At 41.1% G+C, this 25,512-nt stretch overlaps 1 protein-coding gene across 1 annotated transcript; it reads left to right on the plus strand.

Moving 5' to 3' along the window:
- Positions 1-13,067: 13,067 nt before the first annotated feature.
- On the plus strand, positions 13,068-24,848 carry COQ2 (coenzyme Q2, polyprenyltransferase). The gene is made up of 7 exons (XM_030565003.1): positions 13,068-13,326; positions 16,002-16,168; positions 18,406-18,527; positions 18,791-18,876; positions 21,204-21,337; positions 21,864-22,052; positions 24,318-24,848. The coding sequence occupies exons 1-7, from the start codon at positions 13,068-13,070 to the stop codon at positions 24,471-24,473; spliced, it is 1,113 nt and encodes a 370-aa protein (XP_030420863.1). The 3' UTR covers positions 24,474-24,848.
- Positions 24,849-25,512: the final 664 nt, after the last annotated feature.

A 25,512-nucleotide genomic window follows, 5' to 3' on the forward strand; every position in this document is an offset into this window, starting at 1 on the left:
GACAAACACTGATTTTACAGTTTCAACCAGATGAATATAAAACAAGGGGATAACAGTACAAATGCAAGGGAGCATGGAGACAAGGCTTGTGATGTCAACATGTAAATCATTGTGATAGTTTCATTTTTAAACATATGGCCTCTTTAATAGATAATTATCATTACAGAGGTAACAATTAGTGATATTTAGAACTTGGATAGTGCTTTTCAACCTCAAAATACTTTACCAATGTCATTAATCTTTATAACACCCTCTGAAGAGTACTATATAATGAACAGGAAAGCACTATTAGCCGCACTGTACAGGTGAAGACATTGAGGCACCGAAGTTAAATGATGTGTCCAAAGTTACAAAGGGTTCAATGTCAGAGCTTGAATTAGAATCCCAGGTTCTCCGCACTGGGCTCGTGTAACTTGACCATGCCTATCTCCCTCCCACTACAGTTGTTGCCTTAGCATCTTGTTTTATGGTTTTTCCCATGGCATTATAATAAACCATAGGAATTTAATGTAGACTAAGGAATTGGTACATACATGAAATCATAGCTCACGAATTTTTTTCCTATCCCCATTTTAATTATTTTCAAAAAAATTACTTTGTTTTAATACTTGTGGCATTTTTCAGAAGTATATAAGAGAGAACAGCATTTGTGTACAGCAGGAAAGATTAACAGCTTTGGCATGTCCCTCTTCTCCCATCATCCCCAGAATTGGAAGGAAGGGGAATTCAGGTTCACACACCTGACATGGTTCGGTTAAGCAAACGTAACCTAATCATCATAAAGTTCTGTGTTTTGTAGTAGTATTTTCCAGAAGGTGATTATCTCCCATGAACTCGCCTAGTCCAGCTACTTAAAGTACGTCCTTAAGCGTGAAGCAGGGACAGAGACTGGCCCTCCTTACAGTGTATAGAGGGGGGAAGAAAGGAAGGCAAAGTGTGTCTACGAAGTTTCCAGTGTTAAGACACTGAAATTTGGGGTCCTGTTTTGTTAATCACAATGCAGCAGGTTGGTATAAGTCAATGTTCAAGGTACCTGTGAAGGAAAATGATAGGGGGGACATAAATAACCAGGAAAGAATTAATGGAGCTAGAGTCTCCGACTGCATGGGAATCATTAGCAACCAATTGCCTTATGTGATCACCCTCCTCTCTGCTTAAGGACAGGGCTTACAACATTTCTGCTCTTGAAAAGATAGCAAAATTCTGAGTTGGGCTCATTAGAGAGATTTTTAAATGATGGCTCGTTTTTCTATGGTATAGTCATGTGAAGTGGAAAAATGATATATAGAGATAGGTGCAAATCCAAACTGTAGAACCAAATGGCTGGGAACTTTGGGAAAGCATGACTCAAGCTGGAAGTAGTGGGCCATGTGATGAAAGCTTCCAGAAGAATTCCCTATGTGTGAATATCAAAGTCTTTGGATGGAGATAGGTAAAATAGAACAGCAAAAGTTTTTATTGTGCCTTATAAAATGATAGTCAAATAGAAAATTATTTGCATCTACAATTTTTGTACTTACTGTTACAAATAAATTCTAAGGTTACTATACCATTCCTCTTTTTTGCAATCTGTTTACTTTGTGCTGATGATGAATGCTTTTTCTGTAAGACCTTAAAGAGGGCATTTACCTGTCACAGCAGAAGAGCTGAAAATGAACAAATACCAAGCAGCATCCACCTTTAGGTGTTACAGTTGAGGGCAACTGCACCTCTATTCCACTTCTGTGATCCAGCGAAGGCATCCACTCTAGGCTGCCGGCTTGCCTCGCTTTCATCTCGCTTGAATGGAGATGGTCTTGCTCCCTCCTGACTGGGGTATTTCCAGGCGGCACAGTCCCCCTGACTGTATTCTGAAATCTCCTGCAAAAGACAGACTCCCTAAACAGCACTGATTACTTTGTCTTCAGAGGCTAACAACAAAGTAATTGCCCACAGTTGTAAGGTACCACATAGCACTTCCTCTGCAAACCTATTTTATTCTTAAGTTGAAAACATTCAAAACTACAAAGGAACCTACATGCATGCCAATAAGCTTACCAGAGATCACAGGAGCTGACTTTCCAATGTGCCAAGGTGTGCTCGACCCCCCCCCAGCTTTGCCCCAGGCCCCACTCTGCCCCTTTCTGTTGTACCAATTATATTAGACCAGTAAAAACCAGCAGGATCTTATTAAAGGGGACAAGGCAAAGATGCCACATTTATTATGATAACAATTTATGACTAAAAACTAATATCTTAATTCTTATACACACACATTATACCTATTACCTACACACACACACATACACACACACTTTCTCTCTCTCTCTCAGGTGTTCTGCAGCTGCTGCATAGTTACCAGTCCTGAAGATAGCTTAAGTTCATGGCTTGATTTTGCAGCTTGGGTTGGTAGCTTGTGGCAGCTAACTGGCCAGGAAAGCTGGGCACAAGGCTGAGCTGGATCTCTGTTGGGCAGGCACCGATGTTCTTCCATGTTGGCAGCAGAATGTTACCCAGAGTCTCTCATCTCACCCTTCTTTTTTATAGGCTTTTAGTTTGGATTCAAAGTCTATAGGTCTTGCTGTGTCACGCTGCCTCTGGGTTTAGATTGATCACCCATCAATTGCAGGCGTGACTTTCAGCCTTGGACCTGGCTTTGATCTTCCTTCTGTTGTTCTGTTGTCCTTTTCTTTTTAGGGTGGATGCTTCTTACTTTGTTTAGGGCTGTTGTCTAGATCTTCAGCCGTTGGTATTTGTACTTTATCTCATCAGGACAGGCTGGGGCTGGAGGTTGATTCCATCATCCATACATACCTCATTCACACATCTAAACTAAACTAATAAGATTACAGCAGAGTTTGCAAAAATGAAGGTTGGAGGAAGCTTTTACAAAATGGAGTGAGTGTTTTAAAATGGGGTTTGAATTACAATATGGAACAGAAGTTACAGTGTAGGCAAGTGTAGTGAATGGTGAACAGAAGTTACATTAATAAAGTGAACAATTAAAAACAATTTCATTTATCAGTTCTACATTGTCCCCCTTTTGACCCTTCAATCCAGGGGCATTGAATGGGTCACACTTTATGTAATTGTTTTAAGGCAGAACCAACATAACAGTTAGGATTACTAATAGGTTGACATTGTAGGGCAAGGTGATCTGTTGCAAACAAACCAAATAATTATAACTATGTGAATATAACTAAACCTATTACAATTGACTAAACACCAGATATAACCTACACATAAATGAAAACAATTATAGTTATAATAATTGGGAATAAATGAAATTGTTTAATGATGGAATCAACCTCCAGCCCCAGCCTGTCCTGATGAGATCAGGTTCAAATACCAACGGCTGAAGACCTAGACAACAGCCCTAAACAAAGTAAGAAGCATCCACCCTAAAAAGAAAAGGACAACAGAAGGAAGATCAAAGCCAGGTCCAAGGCTGAAAGTCATGCCTGCAATTGATGGGTGATCAATCTAAACCCAGAGGCAGCGTGACACAGCAAGACCTATAGATTTTGAATCCAAACTAAAAGCCTATAAAAAAGAAGGGTGAGATGAGAGACTCTGGGTAACATTCTGCTGCCAACATGGAAGAACATCGGTGCCTGCCCAACAGAGATCCAGCTCAGCCTTGTGCCCAGCTTTCCTGGCCAGTTAGCTGCCACAAGCTATGAACCCAAGCTGCAAAATCAAGCCATGAACTTAAGCTATCTTCAGGACTGGTAACTATGCAGCAGCTGCAGAACACCTGATGAGTGTGTGTGTGTGTATAAGAATTAAGATATTAGTTATTAGTCATAAATCAAATTGTTATCATAATAAATGTGGCATCTTTGTCTTGTCCCCTTTAATAAGATCCTGCTGGTTTTTACTGGTCTAATATAATTAGTACAACATTTCCACCCCTCCCCCAAGCATGCCATGTCCTCACTCCTCCCCAGAGCCTCCTGCATGCCATGAAAAATCTGATCACAGCAGCTGGGAGGGAGGGAGAGGTGCTGGGGAATGAAAGGGAGCTGCTGGTAGGTGCTCAGCACCCATCATTTTTTTCCCGTGGGTGCTCCAGCCCTGGAGCACCCCAGAGTTAGTGCCTGTGCCAGAGATCACTCCAACCCTATTGTGGGCTTTGGCAGGAGCCGTCCTTCAAAACACCCAAGGAGTTTCATTGTAGTTTCAAGTTTGTCAGTTTCAGATCAGAACAAGCATCCAGTCTTTTGGGGCCTCAGTCGGCCAACTCCTTCTACCCCTCCCTAAGGATTGGGACCCTCCATGAACTAGGTGGTCCACTTTGTTTGTCACAGCAGGAGGAAGATCCTGAACCTGTTTAAAATCAGGCTATTTATCAACAAATTATTTCTTCTTCTGCTGGTCCCTAGAGAATCCAGTCTGAACTAGTATATGCTCATCTCTCCAGAGGGTGGCGTCAAAGGGCTGATAACTGCAGAAATGTGATTAGCGTCCCTCACCTCCTAGAGGGGTTACATACAATTCCAATAACATACACGACTGATATTTGATACAACAGACAACAAAGATATTAAACCTAATTCAATGTTATAACTTAACTCAGTAAATTTATCTTACGTCCATAAAGTTTGGCCAGACTATTATCAATCTGTCATAGTATGAGCAGAGAGAAAAAAGTGAACTGGAGTATTTTTGGTTTTGCTCTCTGGCCTACCCAAAAGGCCCATCTAAACATTAAAAGGGAAGCAGGAAAAAAACTTTAACTGTTGAAGGACCTTTTTAAAATGCATGTGATTTAAATGGTGCTCTATCTGAAATAATGCTTTACGTAAATTGTTAATCTAAAAAAATGTAATTGGACAGTTAATTTAATGTGTGCGCTAATTTAGGTTCCAATCCCACAAACATGTTAGTTTGGTTGTGCAGGATTGGGACCATAGGATGAACAAAGTGCTAATCTTTTCGCTTTTTTTAAAATAATTTCCACAGTTTCAAATAATAAATCTTCAGACATATCCTGAAACTCAACGATATACACAAATCAAAATATACAGCACAAACAAAACTGCACTACATGAACAGTCAGTGATTATTGCCGGAAATATGACTAGAAGTTAGGAAGGGAGAAAGGATGACAAACAGAAAATTTAAAGCACTTGTACGCAAACTCATTGTGAAATTACTTTATGGAGACTAATTATAGTGATTGCGAATGTCTGCCTCCACCCTATCATTGCATTGACATGTAATCCATTTGAGGGTGTAGAGCTCTAAGTGTACTTGTGACTAATATCCATCCTTGAGGAAACTTTCATTTTTGTGAAATCTCTTTGTCACAGAATGCAACTTATCACAAAGTAGAACTTTGATTACTGAGCCCAGATTTACTGCAGCTCTGTTTCTGAAGATTAGCTATTGTGGAACATAAAAATTTATGCACTGCAATATTTTATACACATATACACACATGATCTACTACTGCTATAACTGATATCAATAGGAGTTTGACCATTGATTTAAATTGGAGCAAAGCAGGCTTTTGTCATATGAATGCTGCTTCTCTGATTATGAAAAGGATTCAGCAGGCCTGTAACATCGAATGTACATTGTTGACTGGATGCAGTAACAATAACTCCACATGATTAATGGTGGATCACTAGAGAGAGAAATTCTTTTAAAAAATAGCCATTATATCTACATACTGGATAACAATGGAATTCATAGTACCATCTCTTTTACCATAGAATTACACTTTAACTGGACTTGTGATTGAAGACTTTCATTTCACTTTGCTATAAATGGATGTTCATTCCACCAGTGGTCAGCAACTGTGGGTTCCCCTGTGGATCATGGTGTTCTTTACAGGATGTTTTACTGCCTTAAAGACTATTCTACAGCCAAACAATAAATGGAATAAACTGAGTGACACCCTGAACTGTACTGTTTTTCTCTGTTTCCAGTTCTTCCTCTTAGGATAATTTCAATGGATTTAAAATTAAGTTTGTAGAGCTTCTGTCAGGTCTGTCACACTGAAAGGGAGGGAGGCTGTGGCATGAGACACCACTTAGCCTCCTGGGGAAGTACAGAGGTCACAGAGTCATGATTATTTGATTCCTGATACGGCACAGTCACCTGAAGCTTCTTTTGTAAGAGGCTTCCTGTTATAAATGACTCTTGCTAAATCAGCCTATAAACCTCTTGCATAGTAAGAGAATGGACTCAACCCATTTGTTTGGGGGTAAGAAGAGAATGTCTACAAAAAGAAGTGTCCAGAATACCTGCAGAGACAATGGGCAGTAATGGCAAGATAGCAATTGTCTAGTGACTTTGTCACCACAATGGCCGTCAAGACCTGAGTTCTGTTCTTGCTTCTGCCACTCACTGTGTAGCCTTGAACAATTTACTTAACCTTTCTGTGGTCAGCCTTTCTATTTGCAGAAGAGAATAAATATTTCCCTACTTTTGTAAAAACAGGGAGAAGCCCTTGGGTGAAAGGAGCTCTCCATGTGTACTATACTCATAGTACAACTTTTGCAGTGAAAACGCACCCATGACAAAAATGTTACCTGTAAAGTGCTTTCATATCCAAATCAGGCAGGCACCTTGCTCAATGAGCTACACAGAGATTTTGGTTAAAAAACAAACCTATAAATTCATAGTGTGAAATTAGCTACCAGAGGGAGCAATTACTTAAACTATGCTACAAAGTTCATCTCCTCAATTCATAACAAGTGCTCTTTGTATTTCTAATGCAGCACTGTCCAGCCCAAGCATTCAAGAATCAGGAGTAAGATCTCAAAAATCATTAGATTTTTTTTTAAAGTTTTTTTTTTATTTTGCCTTCCAGTTACTGAGCTTTTATAGTGCACACAGGTGATTTATTCAGGCTTTTCTCCTCCACCAGGGAAGTTGAAACTTACTTTTTTAAAGAAAACTGAGATCCTCATTTAATTAATTGCCTCCAGGAGCTGGGACTTTAAAATATGTGGAATACCACAAGATCCGGTAATGGTGATGATGGTCTTTGTAATCTGAATGCAGATTGTAAAGGGAGATTAGTAAAATACCAAGATAGAGCTATGACAGCCCTCATCCAAATCATACATGTGAAAAATGTTTATCACATATAATCTGTAAAATAAGATTTAAATCTATTAGGCATCAAAGCCAGCATATGTAAAAATTTCATAAACAATATCAGGTAGTATTAATACTACTAAATTAAGTAATAAGAAGAGGCTTTGATAAATAGCTGAAGTGAAGTACTGTAATTAAAGAATTTAAAGTTCTTCACATTTTAATTTATAAATCCCATTATTTGTAATGTATGTTGCCAAATGCACTTAGCACAAAAGTTGAAAGCCTTTGGTGGGAGTTGGTAGATAAACAGCAAAGGCACAAAGATCCACACACAAAAAGCATGGATTTTTTGTAAGAGCAAATGTATTGGGAGTAGATTAGTTCATAGAAATTAGAGATGGAAAAGACCTATTAGGTTATTTAGTCCATTCTCCAGTCAATACATGATTGATCTCTACATTGTATATTCTGTTGTTTTGTTCAATCTTTGGGGGACTATTCCACAGTCCAACAGATCTCAGAGTCAGGAAGTTTTTCTTAATATTCAGCTAAATTTTCCTTTTCTTAATTTCCTTTAACTACCTGTGGGTTATTTCGTTTCTTTCCTTAAACATTTCCTCTTACTGACTTTTTACTCATATCAATTATAGATAACTATCTTGTCCACCCTCCTAGTCAACATTTATAACTAACTTTTGTTTGTAGTCAGTCTTTCCAGTTTCCTAATTAATTGCTCTTTGCTGAACTCACTGCAATTTGCTTACGTGTTTCTGGTGCTGAGTAGCCCAGAACTGAACACAATATTAGGTGTAGTCTCAGAAGTTCTATCTGAAACACAATGTAAAAATAGCACTACCTTGTACAACACAAATGCAGCTCTTTCTGTGTAGACAGTCATATCTGCTGACTTTAGTAACCAAGGTACATTTGTATTGCTTTTTACTCTCTCTCATTCTGCAGTGGCCAACAGCTCTGAGATATGCCTTGATGAACAGTTCCAATCAGTTACACCTGTGCAAATTCAAAGACCACACCAGGGTTGAAGAGATATCAGAAGACATAATTTGGCCTGCACAAACTTCTGTGGCAGAGGTGATTAAGAAGGAAAGAACCCAGCTTGACTATTTTCAGGGCTTGCATTTAGTTAGAAAGAAATATCGTTTGTTTTTGTTGACTGAGTCTATCTTATGTGGAAATCGAGACAGCATGAACAGCAATGTGTCATTCCCCCCTCCCATGCCATTTTTAGAATTACTTTTTAAAAAAATGCAATTTAGAGATTTGTAATATGTGAAAACATTATAGTGGATACAGAAACTGACTGAAATTAAAGTCCAGGCCTACAGAGGAAAATAATATGAACTAAAGTTAAAATAAAAATATTAAAATGTCAAGTCATTAATTCAAAGAAACACCATCAGGCTAGTTTAGGACCTGAAACATATTCATGGCTTTTTCTTTTTAGCTAGAAGAAACTTGAAAACACATGAAGACTAAGTTTTGTTGTTAAAATATCTGTCGCTGTTTTGATGTCCCTAGCTCTGCAGTGGGGAATGTATATGACATTCTGGGGTGCAATCCAGACCAGTAAGGAGCTGAGTCACTCCTGCAACACAACCTTGAGTGCTTCACAATGCTTCACTGTTATAGTTTACAACTTGGGTTGGTCACAGTCAGCTTGCCAGCACACAGGCCACACCCTGAGGGCTGTGTAACGGCACAGTGCTGGACCAGCAGTCTGTCAGCAGTGATCAGCCACACTCTGTCTTCCAGCAGCACTGGTTATTACTTTCAGCATGACCCCAATGCATTCCCCGTTCTGAATCCCCCCCCCACAAAATGTGTGTTTTGCAGTGTCCAGACCGCTCCTAGACAATCCAGATATACTAGCTCCGTTGCCCCCTCTAAAGGGTAAGTATCCACCAATGCTACCTTAAATTAAGTTACCCAAACAATTCACAACACTGGATTAGTTAAAGAATAAAACAAATTTATTTAACTGTAAAGAGATGGATTTCAAGTGAGTACAAGTAATGAGGCAGAAATGGTTAAAAGAAAAATAAAGCTAAAGCACTTTAGCACTTCAGTGTAGACACTACTTACACTGATGGGAGGGGATCTCCTGTGGCATGGGTAATCCATCTCCTTGAGAGGTGTTAGCTAGGTCAACAGAAGAATTTGTCCATTCACCTAGCACTGTTTCCACCAGGACTTAGGTCAGTTTAACTATGCTGCTCAGAAGTGTGGATTTTTCACACCCCTGTGTGACAACGCAGTTATGCTGATCTAATTTTTTGGTGTAGACTAGGCCTAAATTTGTTTTTGCACTGATTTAGTCCTTACACCAATTTAACTGATTGTACTTTAGGTTAGAAAGGTCACTCCTGGGATCTCTCTATTTTCTCCTAATTAGAAAATAGGCCAGTCTACTACAACTGCTCTTGATGGAGATGTCAGGAAGGCAATGCTTAGTGAAATCTGCTACTGCTTAGGGATGGGAAGAGAAAGAGTCACATCTTCCAATATATACCTTGGGTGAGGGGAATTATTTAAGGATGGGAGGGGGTTCTTGGTGAAGGGCATTAGGCACTAATGGTTGGGGGTGAGCAGCTTTCTGGGGCTGTAGAAGAGTACACAATACCCTGCCCCCCCCCCCTTTTTTTAAATTGCTGCACTTCAAACTTCAAGAGAAACTTCTGAGCTTAAATGACCTAAACTCCCAAGTGGGTGCCCTGGGCTACAGAGTCATTCATTCCTCTGCCTCTTGGGCCACATGACTGTTTAAGTATTTACAACAGTGGAATCGTCAGAGAGAGATGGGGAATGACTCCGTGGATAGGGCACCCACCTGGAAGAGGAGAGACCCTGACTCCAGTCCATCTGCTCCAATCACTTTTAAATTATTTAATCCACAGTGGAGCACCTTCAGCAGGAGAGACTGAGGGAGCCCCACATCATAATAGCCGAGAGCTCAGCAGTTAGAGCTCTCCTATGAGAGGTAGGAGACACCTATTCAAATCCTTTCTCCCCCAGTGGCAGAGAGGAGGAAAATGGGTTTCCTACATCCCAGGTGAGTACTCCAACCACCCTGGGCTAAAAATAATAAGGTGAGCACTGCCACCCTCTCCTCTGGCTGTTTTGTGTGAAGCAAGGCAGATCCCACAAGAGGTGCCTAACCTGCCTGACTCCAGACAGCTGTTTCCTGTTTGTGGCTTGCTACAGAGAGGGAGATGTCTCTTTATAGCCATGTATCTCCAACACCACTCAGGTTGACATCTCCCATTGGCTAGTTTAGCAGCTCTCCACCTAGCATGCTGACTTTTGTGAATTGCATCCTTAGGCACCTACCTCTCCCTATTCATTCTACAGGGAGCTTAGGCACCTGAGTCTTCATGGTGGACTGCAGTGTTGTTCCTGGGACTTTCTAGGCACCATGACGCTCAGTGTTTCAACACCTTTGTGAATCCCAGCCTTAATCTGTGCTTCTATTTCCCTATCTATAAATTGTGGTGATGTATAATTACCCCACCGGGTTGGTATGAGCCTTACTCACTGTTTGTGAAGTATTTCTAGTTCTTCAAGTGGAAGGTTCTTTCAAAGTGTTGGCAGTTGTTATTCCATAAGTAACCATGTGTTATATTAGTAATAGGGTTGCTACCTGGCCAGTTTCCAACTGACTTGGATGGTTTTTGTACTGCCTTACTGGTTGCAATGTTTTTGTTTTGTTTTGTTTTGTTTTTTTCTCTCTCATCTGTAAGCTATTCACATATGCAGCAGCACGACTGGCTGTGCTGCAAGCTTCTAACTACCACACACGTGTCATAAACAGATAGTTAAGGGTTAATGTGTCTTTTACCTGTAAAGGGTTAACAAACAGGGAACCAAACACCTGACCAGGGGACCAATCAGAAGACAAGATACTTTCAAATCTTGGTGGAGGGAAGCCTTTGTGTTTTTTGGGTTTTGCTTTGTTCTCTCTGGGCTCTGAGAGTGACCACACGTACCTACAGGCTCTCTAATCTTCTATTCCAATTTTGTGAGTACAAAAGTAGAAAGGCGGTATAGTTTTTTAATTTGTTTTCCTTTATTTGCAAATGTGTAGTTTGCTGGAAGTATTTTAAATTGTATTTTGCTGGGGGGGAGGCTTCTTTCTAGTTTCTATAAGCTGACAGACCCTGTAACTTTTTACCATCTAAATTGCAGAGATAAACTTTTACCTTTTTTCTTTCTTTTTATTAAAAGCTTTGCTTTAAGACCTGTCTGATTTTTTTTCTTCTAGTTAAGGCTCAAAGGAACTGAGTCTGTGTACACCAGGGAATGGATTGGGAGAAGGGAAAGAGAGCAGGGGGGAGAAGGGAAAAGTGAATTTCCTCTTTGTTTTAGATTCACGGAGTTTGAATCTGGATTGCCTCTGGGTGAAGGGAAAAGAGGAGGGGGGGAGGTAACATTCCTCTCTGTGTGGTGATTCAAGGAGTTTGACTCACGGTGATCTCCTACTGTACCCAGGGCAGAAAGGAGCTGGGAGGAAGAAAGGAGGGGGAAGGGAAATGGTTTATTCCCCTTTGTTGTGAGACTCAAAGGAATTTGGGTCTTGGGGTCCCCTGGGAAGGTTTTGGGGGAGACCAGAGTTTATCAGGCACTCTACTCTAAGTCCTGATTGGTGGCAGCACTACAGGATCTAAGCTGGTAATTAAGCTTAGGGGAATTCATGCTAGTACCCATATTTTGGACGCTAAGGTTCAGAATTGGGAATTATACTATGACAACACGTCACATGTCTGGGAGTGCCACCAGTGCCACACCCAGGTCCTGCTCTGTGCGCTGGTCCCTCTGTATGCCTAAACCATGGTGGCTGAGGCTCCTGCTCCTCCCAGCAGTGGGAAATGGGAAAGATGGGATTGGGAAGGACAAATAGACCCAAGACTTGCTATTACAGAGCAAGAAACAATTGGGACTGGGGATGCGGGGGCAGGGGCTCCTGGGAAGGCATGGATGTAGAGGCTTATGGGCCAGGGGTCAGTCTGGGGGAGGTGATGGGCACCTAAGAAGGGAAAAGGAAGATTGGGCTGGTGCGTGCTCAAGAATACCAGAGATGGCAAAGGAGGTCCTGCTGGTGGTAGGCAGGGCAATGGCCAGTTGCTTTGCATCTGAAGTGGTGACTCTAATTAGCAAGAGGAAGGGAGATGGTTAAGAAGTGACTGTTGGTTTGAAAAGATTAATGGTAGCCAGGAGACTTTTGGGAATCAAGGTTATAAGAGAAGGAAGGGGTGGCTTCAGAACTGAGAGAAGCTTGTTCTCCTGCCCTAGAGAAATGGAAACGAGTGGTGGGCACAGCTATAGGCTTTGCCAGCGACGTTCATAGGAGGAGTCCATCCCCCAGGGCCATGGCAGGGGAAAATCCAGAGGAGAGATGAAGGGAACAAAGGGCATTGTGCATAGCCGGGAGATGGCGGTTCAGCTCCCGCACAGGGAGCAGGAATGCGCTGCTGCCCAGGGTTACTGATTGCTGGGGCTCTCGGTACAGGGCCAGCTCTCGCGATCCAGGCACCCCGGCTCTGTGCAAAGGCAGGCCCTGGCTTGCAGGGGCGCGGGGAGAAACGGGCCGAGGGGCCGAGGGCTCCGCCATGAGAAGGGGCGAAGTCCCCACGCGTGCTGAAGGCCGGGTTTCCCCGCAGGCACTGCGGTGCAGACACTGACCCCAGGCCGGGGGGGGGGGACGGTTATGCGGCATCGCGTGGCCAGGGCTTTGCGCTACCGCCCGCGACGTGCGGGGGCCCAGGCCCGTGGCCAGGGTGAGAGGCACCGCCGTGGGGGGGAGGGGACCGCACCACGCGCCCCGCGGGACTGTCTCAGGAGCCTGAGCTGAAGTGACTGAACTTCTGGGCGCCCAACGGGAGGGGGCGGACACGCGCAGCAGCGAGGGAAAGGGCTGCGCACGCGCAGTACTTCACGGCGGGACAGACGGAGAGGGCGTGTCCGACACCTGGCGTCATCAGGCAGCGCGCGCCCCGCCGCCACCGGAAGTGAGCAGCATGGCGGCTGTGGTAGGGCGGCTCTGCCGGGCCTCTGGAACTGCCGCCTGGCCCCGCTGCCTCCTCCGCGCCGGCTGCGCCCGCCCCGCCGCCGCGCTCGCTGTCCCGCCCCACGGCGGCCCCGGCTCGCCGCTGGGCCTGAGCTGGGAGGCGGGGAGCGGGAGGCGGCCGCTGAGCTTCTCGGCGGCGGGGCTGGTGAGCTCGGCCCCCGGCCCGCTGCAGCCCTACCTGCGGCTCATGAGGCTGGACAAGCCCATCGGTGAGTCCCGGCGGGGCTGGAGGCCTGGGCTGGCGCCGTCGGGCGGGACGGGCAGAGAGCCGCCTTCCGCCCGCGCGTGCGGGACCCCGGTTCAGCGCCTTGCTCCGCGTTAGCGCGCGGGCCCGGCTATCCAAGGTGCTGAACAGCCGGGCCAAGCGCTGTCCGCAGCTGTGGCAAGCCCCGGAGCTGGCCCTGGACAACACGGGTGGCTCAGTGGATGATCGCTCTCTGACGCACCTGGCATTGGCCATTATCGGGCCACAGGATGTTGGGCTAGATGGAGAATTGGTCTGACCCAATGTGGCTGTTGGTGTGTTCTACAGCAGGCGCTGGTTCCCCTCTCCTCGGGAAGTGGTGTGCCTCTGCCACACCGGGATGTTGTGAGGATAAACTCCATGAAGGCTGCTGCAATTACTGGGGCTTTCAGGGGGATGGGGTCATAGAAATGTGAAGTGTTGCTATAAAAATGGATTTCAGCGGCATTCACCTGCCAAGAGGCTGCTGGATTGTCTATCTGCTGCAAAGCTAGACTACCTACAGTAATAACTGTGTCTAGTCTGGACAGTCCTTGATCATTTTTTTTAGTGTACAGCTTTCAAAACCACCTTTCATCCTACCACAATCTAAAATTCCTTGTTGTTTGAGCCACAAAAAAGACATTAAGTACAAACTGCCTTTTGAGTTTGAGAGCACTTTTCTTTACAAAAGAAATTCCAGTGTTTGTTTTACAAAAATCATGTTATAATAATACATCTTCACCCTGATACAAGATGATGCGATATAACACAAATTCGGATATAACACAGTAAAGCAGCGCTCTAGGGGGGCAAGGCTGCATGCTCCGGTGGATCAAAGCAAGTTCAATATAATGTGGTTTCACCTACAACGTGGTAAGATTTTTTTGGCTCCTGAGGACAGCGTTATAGTGAGGTAGAGGTGTACTTCATGCAACAGAAGTCTAATAATATAAAACACTTAAGGATCATTCAGGGCAAAAGGATTGATTAACTGGTTTACAGGTGATCCAGTGCAGCACCACTCAAAGGATCAGATGCTAACAGTTTGGTGCCCAGCAGCACTGTACAATTATAGGAGAAGAAAATGTTTCTCAAGGATGGTAAGGCAAATCTCTACACTTGTATATAGTGCCCTGGGATATTTTATGTCTATGATTGTCATGTGGAAGTCTCTCCTGTCGGGGTAGTTAATCCATCTCCCCAAGAGGTGGTAGTTATGTTGATGGGAGAAGCTCTCTTGTTGACATACTGCTAACTACATGGTAGGTATAACTAGCTCACGAAGGAGTGGATTTTTCACACACTTGAGCAATGTAGTTATACCAATATAGGTCTGTAATGTAGACCTGCCCTTACACGGAGCTGTTCTTCAGGTCTGGGAAACTTGCTCACAAGTTTAGACTAAGGCTGTATCTACACTAGCACTTGTGTGTGTCGGGGTGTAAAAAAACACCCCTAACAGACACAAGTTTCCCCAACAAAAACTCTATTTTCTTTGTCTATTTTCCCAATAAAAACAGAAAACTGAACCATGGAGGGAACGCAGTGTTTGAACAGTAGCTATAAAAAATCAGCCATTACAGAGAAAGTAAGATGCAACACATACTTGCTAAGTCACTTTGTTCCACATCTCTATCCAAACCAAATATTTAACTACCTTTACAATTATTCACAAGGACATATTCCAAAATGGATTTGTCTCCTGAGTTTATATAAATTGTCTAGCGAATCTGTAAAAAAATTTTATGTTCCAAATATCACATGACCTGCGTCATGAACAGCGTTATGTCAGCAGGAGACACTCTCCTGCCAATGTAACTACTGCAGCTTGTTACGGGTGACTTAATTATGCTGGCAGGAGAATGGCTACATGGGAGACCATACAGCTGTGCCACAGTAAGGTCCACAATGTAGACATAGCCTAAGATGTTAAAACACATTTCAAGGGACCTTTTAAGGTGAAATTGCCCATTAACACCCCTCCAGTCATAGGGGGAAAGAAATGGGGATGGATGGCAATGGAGGGAGAGGGGTTGTTTTATAGATTGTTATATTAAGACAGAAATCCAGTATCCTCTGTTCTTGACAGAAGGATTGCAATTTGCTTATTCAGGTTAGACAGTCAATTAGTCAGCAGGTCATGTGATATTTGGAACATAAAATTTTTTTACAGATTCGCTATTTTTTACAATTCATATAAACTCAGGAGACAAATCCATTTTGGAATATGTCCTTGTGAATAATTGTAAAGGTAGTTAAATATTTGGTTTGGATAGAGATGTGGAACAAAGTGACTTAGCAAGTATGTGTTGCATCTTACGTTCTCTGTAATGGCTGATTTTTATAGCTACTGTTCAAACACTGCGTTCCCTCCATGGTTCAGTTTTCTGTTTCTATTGGGAAAATAGACAAAGCGTCTTTATAGTCAACATTTCAGTCAAGAAGAAGAAGAAAAATAAAAGTAAAGGAGCAGAATCAAATTGTGAAACTGCAGCGCCTTGCACAGATAACCATTTTAGCCATTTCTTAGCTTTGGTGTTGCAATTTTAAACGTTTTTAATTATTAATTCAATACTTATTTACCTTTTATGGCATGCTAAAGAGTAATTCCATTTATAATTTCTCTTTTTCTAATCCCTTTCAAACTCACTTTTCTAGGAACGTGGCTGTTGTATTTGCCGTGCACATGGAGTATAAGCTTGGCAGCAGAGCCAGGATGTTTTCCAGACTGGTATATGCTGTCACTGTTTGGTACTGGAGCGGTCCTGATGCGTGGAGCAGGCTGTACAATTAATGACATGTGGGATCGGGACTTTGACAAAAAGGTAGAGAAAGCCCCTTGGACTTGAAAAGAACAGACAGGCTCCTCTTAATGTTTGATGAGTAAGTAAATTGCTGGCCTTTTATTGAAGTAAGCCCTCTTCTGTCTTTCACCAAGACAAACTGGTTGTTTGTCGGGTAGAAATACAGGCTTGTCTGATAAAGACTACTTCCAAGTAATCTCTTCTCTCCCCTCTCCTCCCCCCCCCCCCCCCCCCGGCTCAGATGTAATCTGAGTAAAATGTAATAACAAGTAATCTGATGTTTACCATTAATGTTTGAATGGTAACGGTGACTTTCTTTTTTGAATAAGAGATAGCCACAAGTAGTAATGCAGTAGTGATTCTTTGTTTTCTAGATAATTTGTATGTAGGATAAGGTACATCATATAGTTACAGTGTAATCAGCGTAATCAACGTAAATCCACTTCTTGAAATGTTTTCCTAAAAACTGAGCAAAACCAACTGACATGCTTCTTTTAACTTTGCTAGCCGTTGTTTACCCAAGAATTATCAGGGATTTCTTTATCAGCATTTTGTAACTTTTCAGGTGTAAATTTTTGTCAAAGGTGAATTTTTTACTCTCTTAATTAAACTGGTGGCTATAGTAGTGTACCCCAGACAAGAATGAGCTTTTTGTAATGTCAACTTGCAGTTTCCTCAGTAATTTTACACTAAGGGCACATCTTCACTGGCAACATTAAGGTGCTGCCGCAACAGCACTTTAACATGGCTTGTGCAGTCACAGCATAGTGCTGGGAGAGAGGTAAAAAATCCACCTCCGCGAGGGGAGTAGCTACCAGCACTGTTGCACTGTCTACACTGGCACTTTATAGCACTGAAACTTGCAGCGCTCAGGGGGATGTTTTTTCACATCCCCGAGGGAGAAAGTTGCAGCGCTGTAAAGTGCCAGTGTAGACGAGTCTTAAGAGAAGACTGGATAATTTGACACTGTTATGTTCCTGGTAATAAAAGCTGCTTCCCTTATGAAGTCACTTGCACAATTGTGGCCTAAATACAACAAAATAATGAATTTAAATGAAATTGACACGAATGTAACAGTAAGGAGTTTAAAATTCATATAGAAAATTATTTTACAAATAAAACTTCAGACAGCTATCTTCAAGAGTGGGTCGGGGGTGTTTTAGTGGTGGTATGTCTAGTTAGTGGTCATTTTGTTGATTTCCTGACTAAAACATCCCTTGCTTGGTCTTACCCACAGGTGATTTTTTTCTTGAATGTTAGAGTTAAATTGGTGTAGCCATTTTTGAGTTGCATGAAGCTGAAGATACTTTCTATGGTCCCAAAATATTTTTTGTGTCTCACTTAAACTGCAGATCTATAAACTTCTAACTTTGGCATAATTGTAGTTTTAACTGAGAGAGGAAAATCGAGCCAAACTTAAAGGAAAATAGCTTAGTATTGTTAAAGTGTGCACAAACAACACTTTTTTTTGATAATTTTTTTTGAAGCGCTGTAAGCAGGTGGCATTCTTACCTGGCTCTCAGAGTACAACTGTTCTGTATAAAGTGAAAAGGTACTCCTTCCCTGGGGTTTGGTTTTATTAATTTAGATAACATAAATTGAGCCTAAACTTTCTTCTCAAACTTGTTTGCTCCTAGAGTTTTTCCTGCTGACCTCTCTGCCCCTTGAAAGAGGTTCCATTGCCTTCTATATCCTGCTTGGAGCTAATTGAATCCATCTGTTAGTATGACCAGGAATTACTATACAGCATCCTTATGTAGAGTTTAAGTATTTAAATGTAGGATGAGTCAACAGAAGGAGCCGTGTAACTCTATTTAATAATCCTAGAATCTTCCACCCTATTACAGACATCTTTGTACAGAAATACTTAGAATGTTTGAACAACATTGCTTTTAAAATAGGGATATTCAGTGCAAAAAGTTAATTTCTCAATATTGCACTGAGCGCACACACAATAAAATTCAAATCTAAACTATCTGCAGTATCTCTAATTCAGCCTCATTACACATAAGCCTGCTTCCATTTTTAAAATGCTCCCTATTTTAGTAGAAGGCTTAATATTTATTCATAAATATGTACCATATACAGGATGTGAAATGTGGTAGAGGTAATATTGGTGTAGGAACCGTAACTTTTGAATTGCCTGACTAATGGGCTTAATTTTTCCACCTTACTTTGCATTAAGATATGAGTTTTGCCTATAATGTGTATTTTAACTCAGTATATTGGATATAGTATTGAAACTATTCTTTCTTTAGGTTTTAAGAACAGCAAGTCGACCAATAGCTGTTGGAGATATCTCAACTTTTCAGTCCTTCGTTTTTCTTGGGGGACAGCTTAGCTTGGCTTTGTGTGTCCTTCTGTGTCTAAATTACTATAGGTAATGTTCCTGTGATCTTTTATTCTTACACTATTTCGCTATCAGGCTAAAGCAAAGCATGATAAATTTCAACAGACAAGGCAGTTTTTTGAGAAAGCAACCAAATCCATGGTTTTAGAAAGAAATAATACTTTCAGTCTTAACTACAGCATCACTCCTCTGATACTACAGTATTGTTTCTTAGACTAGGGAATAATGAGAGTACAATAGAATTATTTAAAGTAAACCACATGAAGTCTCTTAATGAACCTATTTCATTACAGTATTGCCCTAGGAGCAGCCTCTCTGTCTCTTGTGATCACTTATCCACTGATGAAGAGAATCACGTATTGGCCGCAGTTGGTTTTGGGTGAGCTTCAAAATCGCTAATTTCCCTTCTTTCAGATGTAAATTTTTTTTTTAAGTGTTCTGGCAAAATCTTAATAGCTGAACTTCAATATCAAATGAAGTTGTCTGAAACTGCAGATAAGGTCATTGGTATGTCCTGCATTTCTTAAACAGATAGTAAAACACATGGAGTTTCTTTTTCTCATGTAGTTCCTCCTTTCCCCACACTCTGGTGTTGATAAATAATCCGTTTGTCACTTGAGTACCAAGTAGGAGATGTGGGACATTGTTCTCTCAGCCTCTGGAAATCTTTCTTAAATATGTATTTCACCCTGTATTACAATCTTAAACATTTAAATTAACTGGGCTAAACAGATGCATTGCACTGTATTCCAGCTTGACCCAGTTTGGTATCCTACCTTTAAATTTTTGTTTCCCATATTTTTTCCCCTTTTAGGAACCATTTTTAATATCTGCCACCTTTAGTAACCACTACTGTTGTCTGCTCTGTTCTCCTTCCATTTTTCATCTTTAATAGTTCTCTAGAGCTAACAAACATTAAGCTTAGGCCCGACGTTTAAGAACATGCTTAACTTGAGATATATGGGTAGTCCTGCTGACTTCATTGGAACTAGTCACGTGTACAGCTGTTTGCAAGATGAGTGTATGTGTCTGTATTAAATCAGATATAATTTAGAGAATGTGTTGCTATTTATACTGTGTAATCTATAGGTACTTAGATGTATATGAATGTTACAAACCCAATGTGATATACATTTAAGTTTTTGTAACAATTCATGTGGTTTATCATTGGTTGTTTTTCTTCTTCTTATTTGAACACTCCACTGCACTCTTCTGAAATTTTAAAAAAGAAGAAAAAAAGTAAAAATAAAAGATAAAACATTGCACAGTGCAGTGTACTGGTAAGAGCTCAGCTGTCTGCTTTTCAGATACCATAGGGTTTCTCTGTTACTGTCCCTAATAGTAGCAGTTAGCCAGCATCCTCGTCGGTGCATTCTCACCAAATATTTCAGAGACTGGAATGTTAGTTACTTTCCTTCTGCTGCAGGTGCCAGAAGAGCGTGGAAACCCAGGGATTGGTAGAAGGGAGACAAGTGGTGTTTCCTACTATGATCAGCACTCCTGTTTTCTCATATAACTCCTTTCTTTTCCCATGAGAAAATAATAGAATAATCCTCCCTTTTCCCCCTTCCTCATGTATGAGTTCCGTGTTTCTGGATTCATAGATTCCAAGACCAGAATGGACCATTGTGGTGATCTAGTCTGACCTTGTGTATAACATAGCCCATACAACTTCCCCAAAATAATTTCTAGGGCATGTCTTCTGGAAAAATATCCAATATTGATTTGAAAATTGCCAATGAAGGAGGATCCACCGTGACCCTTGATAAATGATTCCATTGGTTAATTACCCTCACTGTTAATAATTTATGCCATTGTTTCCAGTCTGAATTTGTCTTGCATCAGCTTCCAGCCATTGGATATTATACCTTTCTCTGATAGATCGAAGAGCTTATTATCAAATACTTGTTCCCCATGTGTGTAGTTATAAACTGTAATCCATGTTGTTATAGCTGTGTTGAGTCCCAGAGATTAGAGAAACAAGGTGGGTGAGGTGATGGCTTTTACAGGAGCAGCTTTTGTTGGTGGGAGGGACAATGTGTGTTTATCTGTGATGCCCTGAGTAAGTTACCCAGAAGAGCTCTTTGTAAGCTAGGAAGCTTGTCTCTTTCACCAACAGAAGTTGGTACAATAAAAGTTATTACCTCACCCACCTTATGTCTCTAGACTGTGAGCAAGTCGCCCCTTAATCTTCTCTTTGCTAGACTCAAGGAGCTCGATCTATTTAGCTTGTAACTGTAAGGCATATTTTCTAATCCTTTAATCATTCTTGTGGCTCTTCTTTGACCTCCTTCTCCAATTTATCAACATCCTTTATGAATTGTGGGCACCACAACTGGACACAGCACTCTAGCGGTGGTCCCATCAGAGCCCAATACAAAGGTAAAATAACCACCCCAGTCCTGTTCAAGTTTCCCCTATTTATGCATCTAGGGATTGCACTAGACTTTTGGGCTACAGTGTTGCACTGGGAGCTCATGTTCAGCTGAGTGTCCCCACAACTCCTGAATCACTTTCAGAATCCCTGCTTCCCAGGAGAGAGTCCTCCATCCTGTAAGTGTGTAGGGATTAAAAATAGAAAAACCACACAGATGCTTGAGTATCAAATGTTGATTAAAAATATATATATAATTTAGATTGTTCTTGACTCTTGCATTTTTAGAAGCCTATAATTCTGTATATTTTTCTTATTTCTGTTACTTACAGGACTTACATTTAATTGGGGAGCCTTGCTTGGGTGGTCTGCGATCAAAGGTTCATGTGATTGGTCGGTGTGTTTGCCTCTGTACTTCTCTGGAGTTATGTGGACATTGATATATGACACCATCTATGCACATCAGGTGAAGTAATAACATTAACTGTTAACTTTCTCATTGTTAGTTATGTGTGTATTTATGTATGAAACTCACTACTTTGGACTTGCATAGCACTACTAATCTTCCCACTGCAATCAGCAGATTTAAAACGTAGAAATGCTTTTAAGAGATGTTTCTTTTATCCACTAGTTTTCACCCTACTAATTACCCTATCATCGCATGTTTTTCTGCTCACTGTACTGTCTCTGTAAATTAGTTTATGAATGTCTCTTGAGTAGAGCGCTTACTGTTAAAGTGCTGTGTATACCTAAGTACCTCACAGTCAATAGCAGTGATCAAGTGCTCAGCAGTTTTGAAAACCAGGCTGCTTATTTCAGTGCCTAAAAATGGATTTAGGAACCTAACATTAGACACCTGTTCTTAAAAACCTTGGCCTTAAAGCAAAGCCTTTTCTATTACATCCCTAAAACTACTTTCCTCACCCATGACTTCTCAACTTGTGAATTGCTAAGGGTATTATATTTTTTCTAATAACCTTTTTTTATTCTAGGATAAAAGAGATGACATGGTCATTGGTGTGAAGTCAACAGCACTACGGTTCAATGAAAACACAAGGCAATGGCTCAGTGGCTTCAGTGTTGCAATGCTCATGGGTCTGAGTGTGGCAGGAATAAACTGTGAACAGACTTTCCTCTATTACACAGCTGTGGCTGCCATCGGTGCTCACTTAGCTCACCAGGTTTGATCTGATTTTTGTACTTCTTTTCTAAGTGAAAGCTCTAGATTTAAAATCCTCTATCAGTTTACCTAAAATATCCAGCCATCTTGTCTCAAACTGCTGCAGCAAAAAGAAGGCTTTTCAATAACAGCTGCAGGCAGGTCTCTCTCTATACACCTAAGCATATAGCAGCCTTTTCTCATCTCCTAATGTGTTTATTGTAGCCATTACCATGCTATTTGGATGCATGACTTAGAGGACAATAGGTTCATAATAGCGTAGAACCTCAGAGTTTCAAACACCTCAGGAATGGAGGTTGTTTGTTACTCTGAAATATTTGTAACTCTGAACAAAATGTTATGGTTGTTCTTTCAGTAGTTTACAACTGAACATTGACTTAATACAACTTTGAAACTTAATTATGCAGAAGAAAAATGTGGCTTCCCCTTTATTTTTTCAGTAGTTTGCATTTAATACTGCACTGTATTTGCTTTTTTCTTTTCCTCTGCTGCTGCCCCCTGATTGTGTACTTCTGGTTCCAAATGAGGTGTGTGGTTGACTGGTCAGTTTGTAACTCTGGTGTTGGTTACTCTGAGGTTCTACTATACATTAAGATCATTCACTTAAATTAAAAGGTGTACAAAGGTTTATGGCGGGGGGGGGGGGAAACTAAATGGCCCAGTAGCTTGGCAATGGATGCAGAATCTTAAATGGGGTTATGCTCTGAAACACAGCAATGGAAAAATGACGTGTTTGTCTCCCAGTAATTCAATGAAATTGGCACCGCTTACAAATGAATACATGTTTTCTAACTGCAAGCCCTACAAACTCAGTCTGGGATCTGAAAGGCAGCCGGGGTTCCCTTTGTCTCATACTTTATCACCAACTGCAAATATCCTACAATTGTAATTCAGTTAACAATTCTGTGTAAGTGCCAGGAAACAGTCCAGTTCACTGTCTCATATCTATATTGGTTTTAGTGACCTGATGAGTAAAATGTAGTAAAAATCCAACTTACTTTAATCAATAGAATGAACAGCTGGGACTCATTTTTATATACTCACATTTCTGATTTTTAAATTCAATCATCAGTTCATATCCAGACCTAGCTTGTAGTGATGGTAAGTAGTCTGTACAAAATGAACCGGTGGTCTCAGTAGTAGACTAGTGGTAGGAGAAGTGTAGAAGTAGTTCCTGGTAATAGAGAAGAGTCCATATGCCAGCTTGCAGCCTTGTTAGTAGTTAATATAATTGGCATGCAGTCTGATCTATGATCTCCCCCACTTCAGGGTTGTGAGGTACATTGGGATGATTTGGGGAAGCTGATACGGGTGCTGTCCTCTATGGATAGATTTCATTCTCTCTGACTGCTGGCCTGGCATCTTTCAGGAACACTAAATTCCCTCTTTCTAATCATGCAAATATTGAATGGCCAGAATTCCCTTACATGGGAGTTGGCACAGCATGAGAACTTCTGTTCTCCAGACCAGGTAGGCTTGGATACTTGAGAATGAAAACATAAGACTCTGTGAGGAGGAGAGTATAGAACAGTTATCAAGAACAACAAAACCGATTATTCGTCACTGTGCCCATGCAAATGCATACACAGAAATTATATTTGGAAGGTAATTAGGTATTCAGCTGTCTTTCGTGTGGTAGCTGTTATGACCTTTTTCAGAAAGTTAATTTCAGTTGTCTTTTGCTATTCATTTAATCCCCTCTCATCTCTTTTCCCACATGCCCCCGTCTTGCACTTGCTTCTCTGTTGCTTTGTCGTCATCCTGTTTTGTACCCTGAACATCTCACTACAACTCGTTTTAAGTAGCAGTGTTCCCCAGTGGAGGCAGCTAGGCTGGCTAATCCTTATTTCCAGCTGCTATTGCAGGTCTCCTGTGAGTTTTCTGTGGATGACAATTTGAGAACCCTTTTCCTGTGAACTCTCATGTGTGTTTATATTGAATCTTTGAGCTAGATTTTTAAAGGTACAGATAATACCCTATGCACCTTTTTGTCTGTATTTTTTGGTGCTTAAATACCGTTAAAAATCTGGTCCTTAGTATCCATACATGTTACTCATTCTCTGTAGCTTTTTGATACATCTTCATCCATTTGTCAAGCGCGTTTAGGCAGACCTCTGTGTCTGTATCTAATCCAGTGCAGGCACTGAAGCTAGCCTGTGTGGAGCTCATTTTGAGTCCCTTGAGGTAGGGACTTGTCTTCTCTGAAGTGTCTGGCATGCTTGTACTATAGATAATAACAACAGAACATTATACTGTACTTTCACAGATTTACACTTTGGACATACACAAACCTGAAGACTGTTGGCAGAAGTTTACCTCTAACCGCACAATCGGATTTCTACTTTTCATAGGGATTGTAACTGGAAATTTATGGAAAAGAAAAGATCCCAAAGAAATGAATGCAGTCAACACTGATATTTAGTCATTATTTAAAAAAAAAACTATTCAAAGGTAAAAGCACCTTATCCGCAACTGCTACTCATTTTGCTTAATTAAAATATTTGGCCAAAGCATCTGTTTTTTAAGAAGATACTTCAGCAAACAGAATTATTGTTAGTGTGTGCCTTGTGAATACACTTTAAAGACTGAACTAGCAGTGATCTTGGCAACTAAGCTTCTCTGCTGCTTGTGGTGATCTTTTATTGTAAAATCCCTTTCCTCCCTCTTGCAAGGAATCTTTTGTAAAATGTTGTCTACTGCCCTGGCAGTCTGCAAAACTCTCTGTAGGTTTCTTAGGGTCATGGTTCATGTGAAAATGTAGTAATTTTGTAATGTAAAATAAAACCTGCTGTGTGAAGTTTTCGTGATTTGATTTTTGCAGTAGTTTGGTTTTTTTTGCATGAAATATTTATGTCCAGTAAATCATTTTTTATCCTGCCACGTTTAGAAGCATTTATGTTTTGGTTCTGGGTAATAAGTAGAAGAATGACTTGCCTGTCTGATTGGTCAGCTATGGTTCCAAGCCAGGTGGAAATGCTTTGCTGGAATCTATTCATGGGCCTCAATATTTTGCCTTTTTAAAATCCCTTTTGAAAACACATCTGCAGATTGCTTACAAAAAGTGAGCTGAGCTGCCAAGATTTAGTGTTTGGAATATGGGTATATAGAAAAACAAACCCAAAATAGCCCAGAACTATTAAAAAGCATACATAGCTATTCAAGTTGTTTGATGTTACAAATCTAATCATGTGTTACTTTCACTCCTTTGTGTTTATTACCCTTCAAGATCGTAAGATTTCTGGCGGAAGGACTTGTCTTTCTCTGTGTTCTGTAAAGCCTCTAACATGCTCTTGGGCACAGTAAAAGTAATAATCGGATGACAAATACTTAGGTGACAACTACTTAGTATTTTTGTTTTTTTCTACTATGAATTACATCATTTAGTAGGTGGTCCAAGAGTTCTTTTAAGGGTTAATGTCTCTTTCACCTGAAGCACCTGACCAGAGGACCAATCAGGAAAC

The sequence above is a fragment of the Gopherus evgoodei genome, chromosome 5, assembly GCF_007399415.2.
Source record: "Gopherus evgoodei ecotype Sinaloan lineage chromosome 5, rGopEvg1_v1.p, whole genome shotgun sequence".
NCBI lineage: Eukaryota > Metazoa > Chordata > Testudines > Testudinidae > Gopherus > Gopherus evgoodei.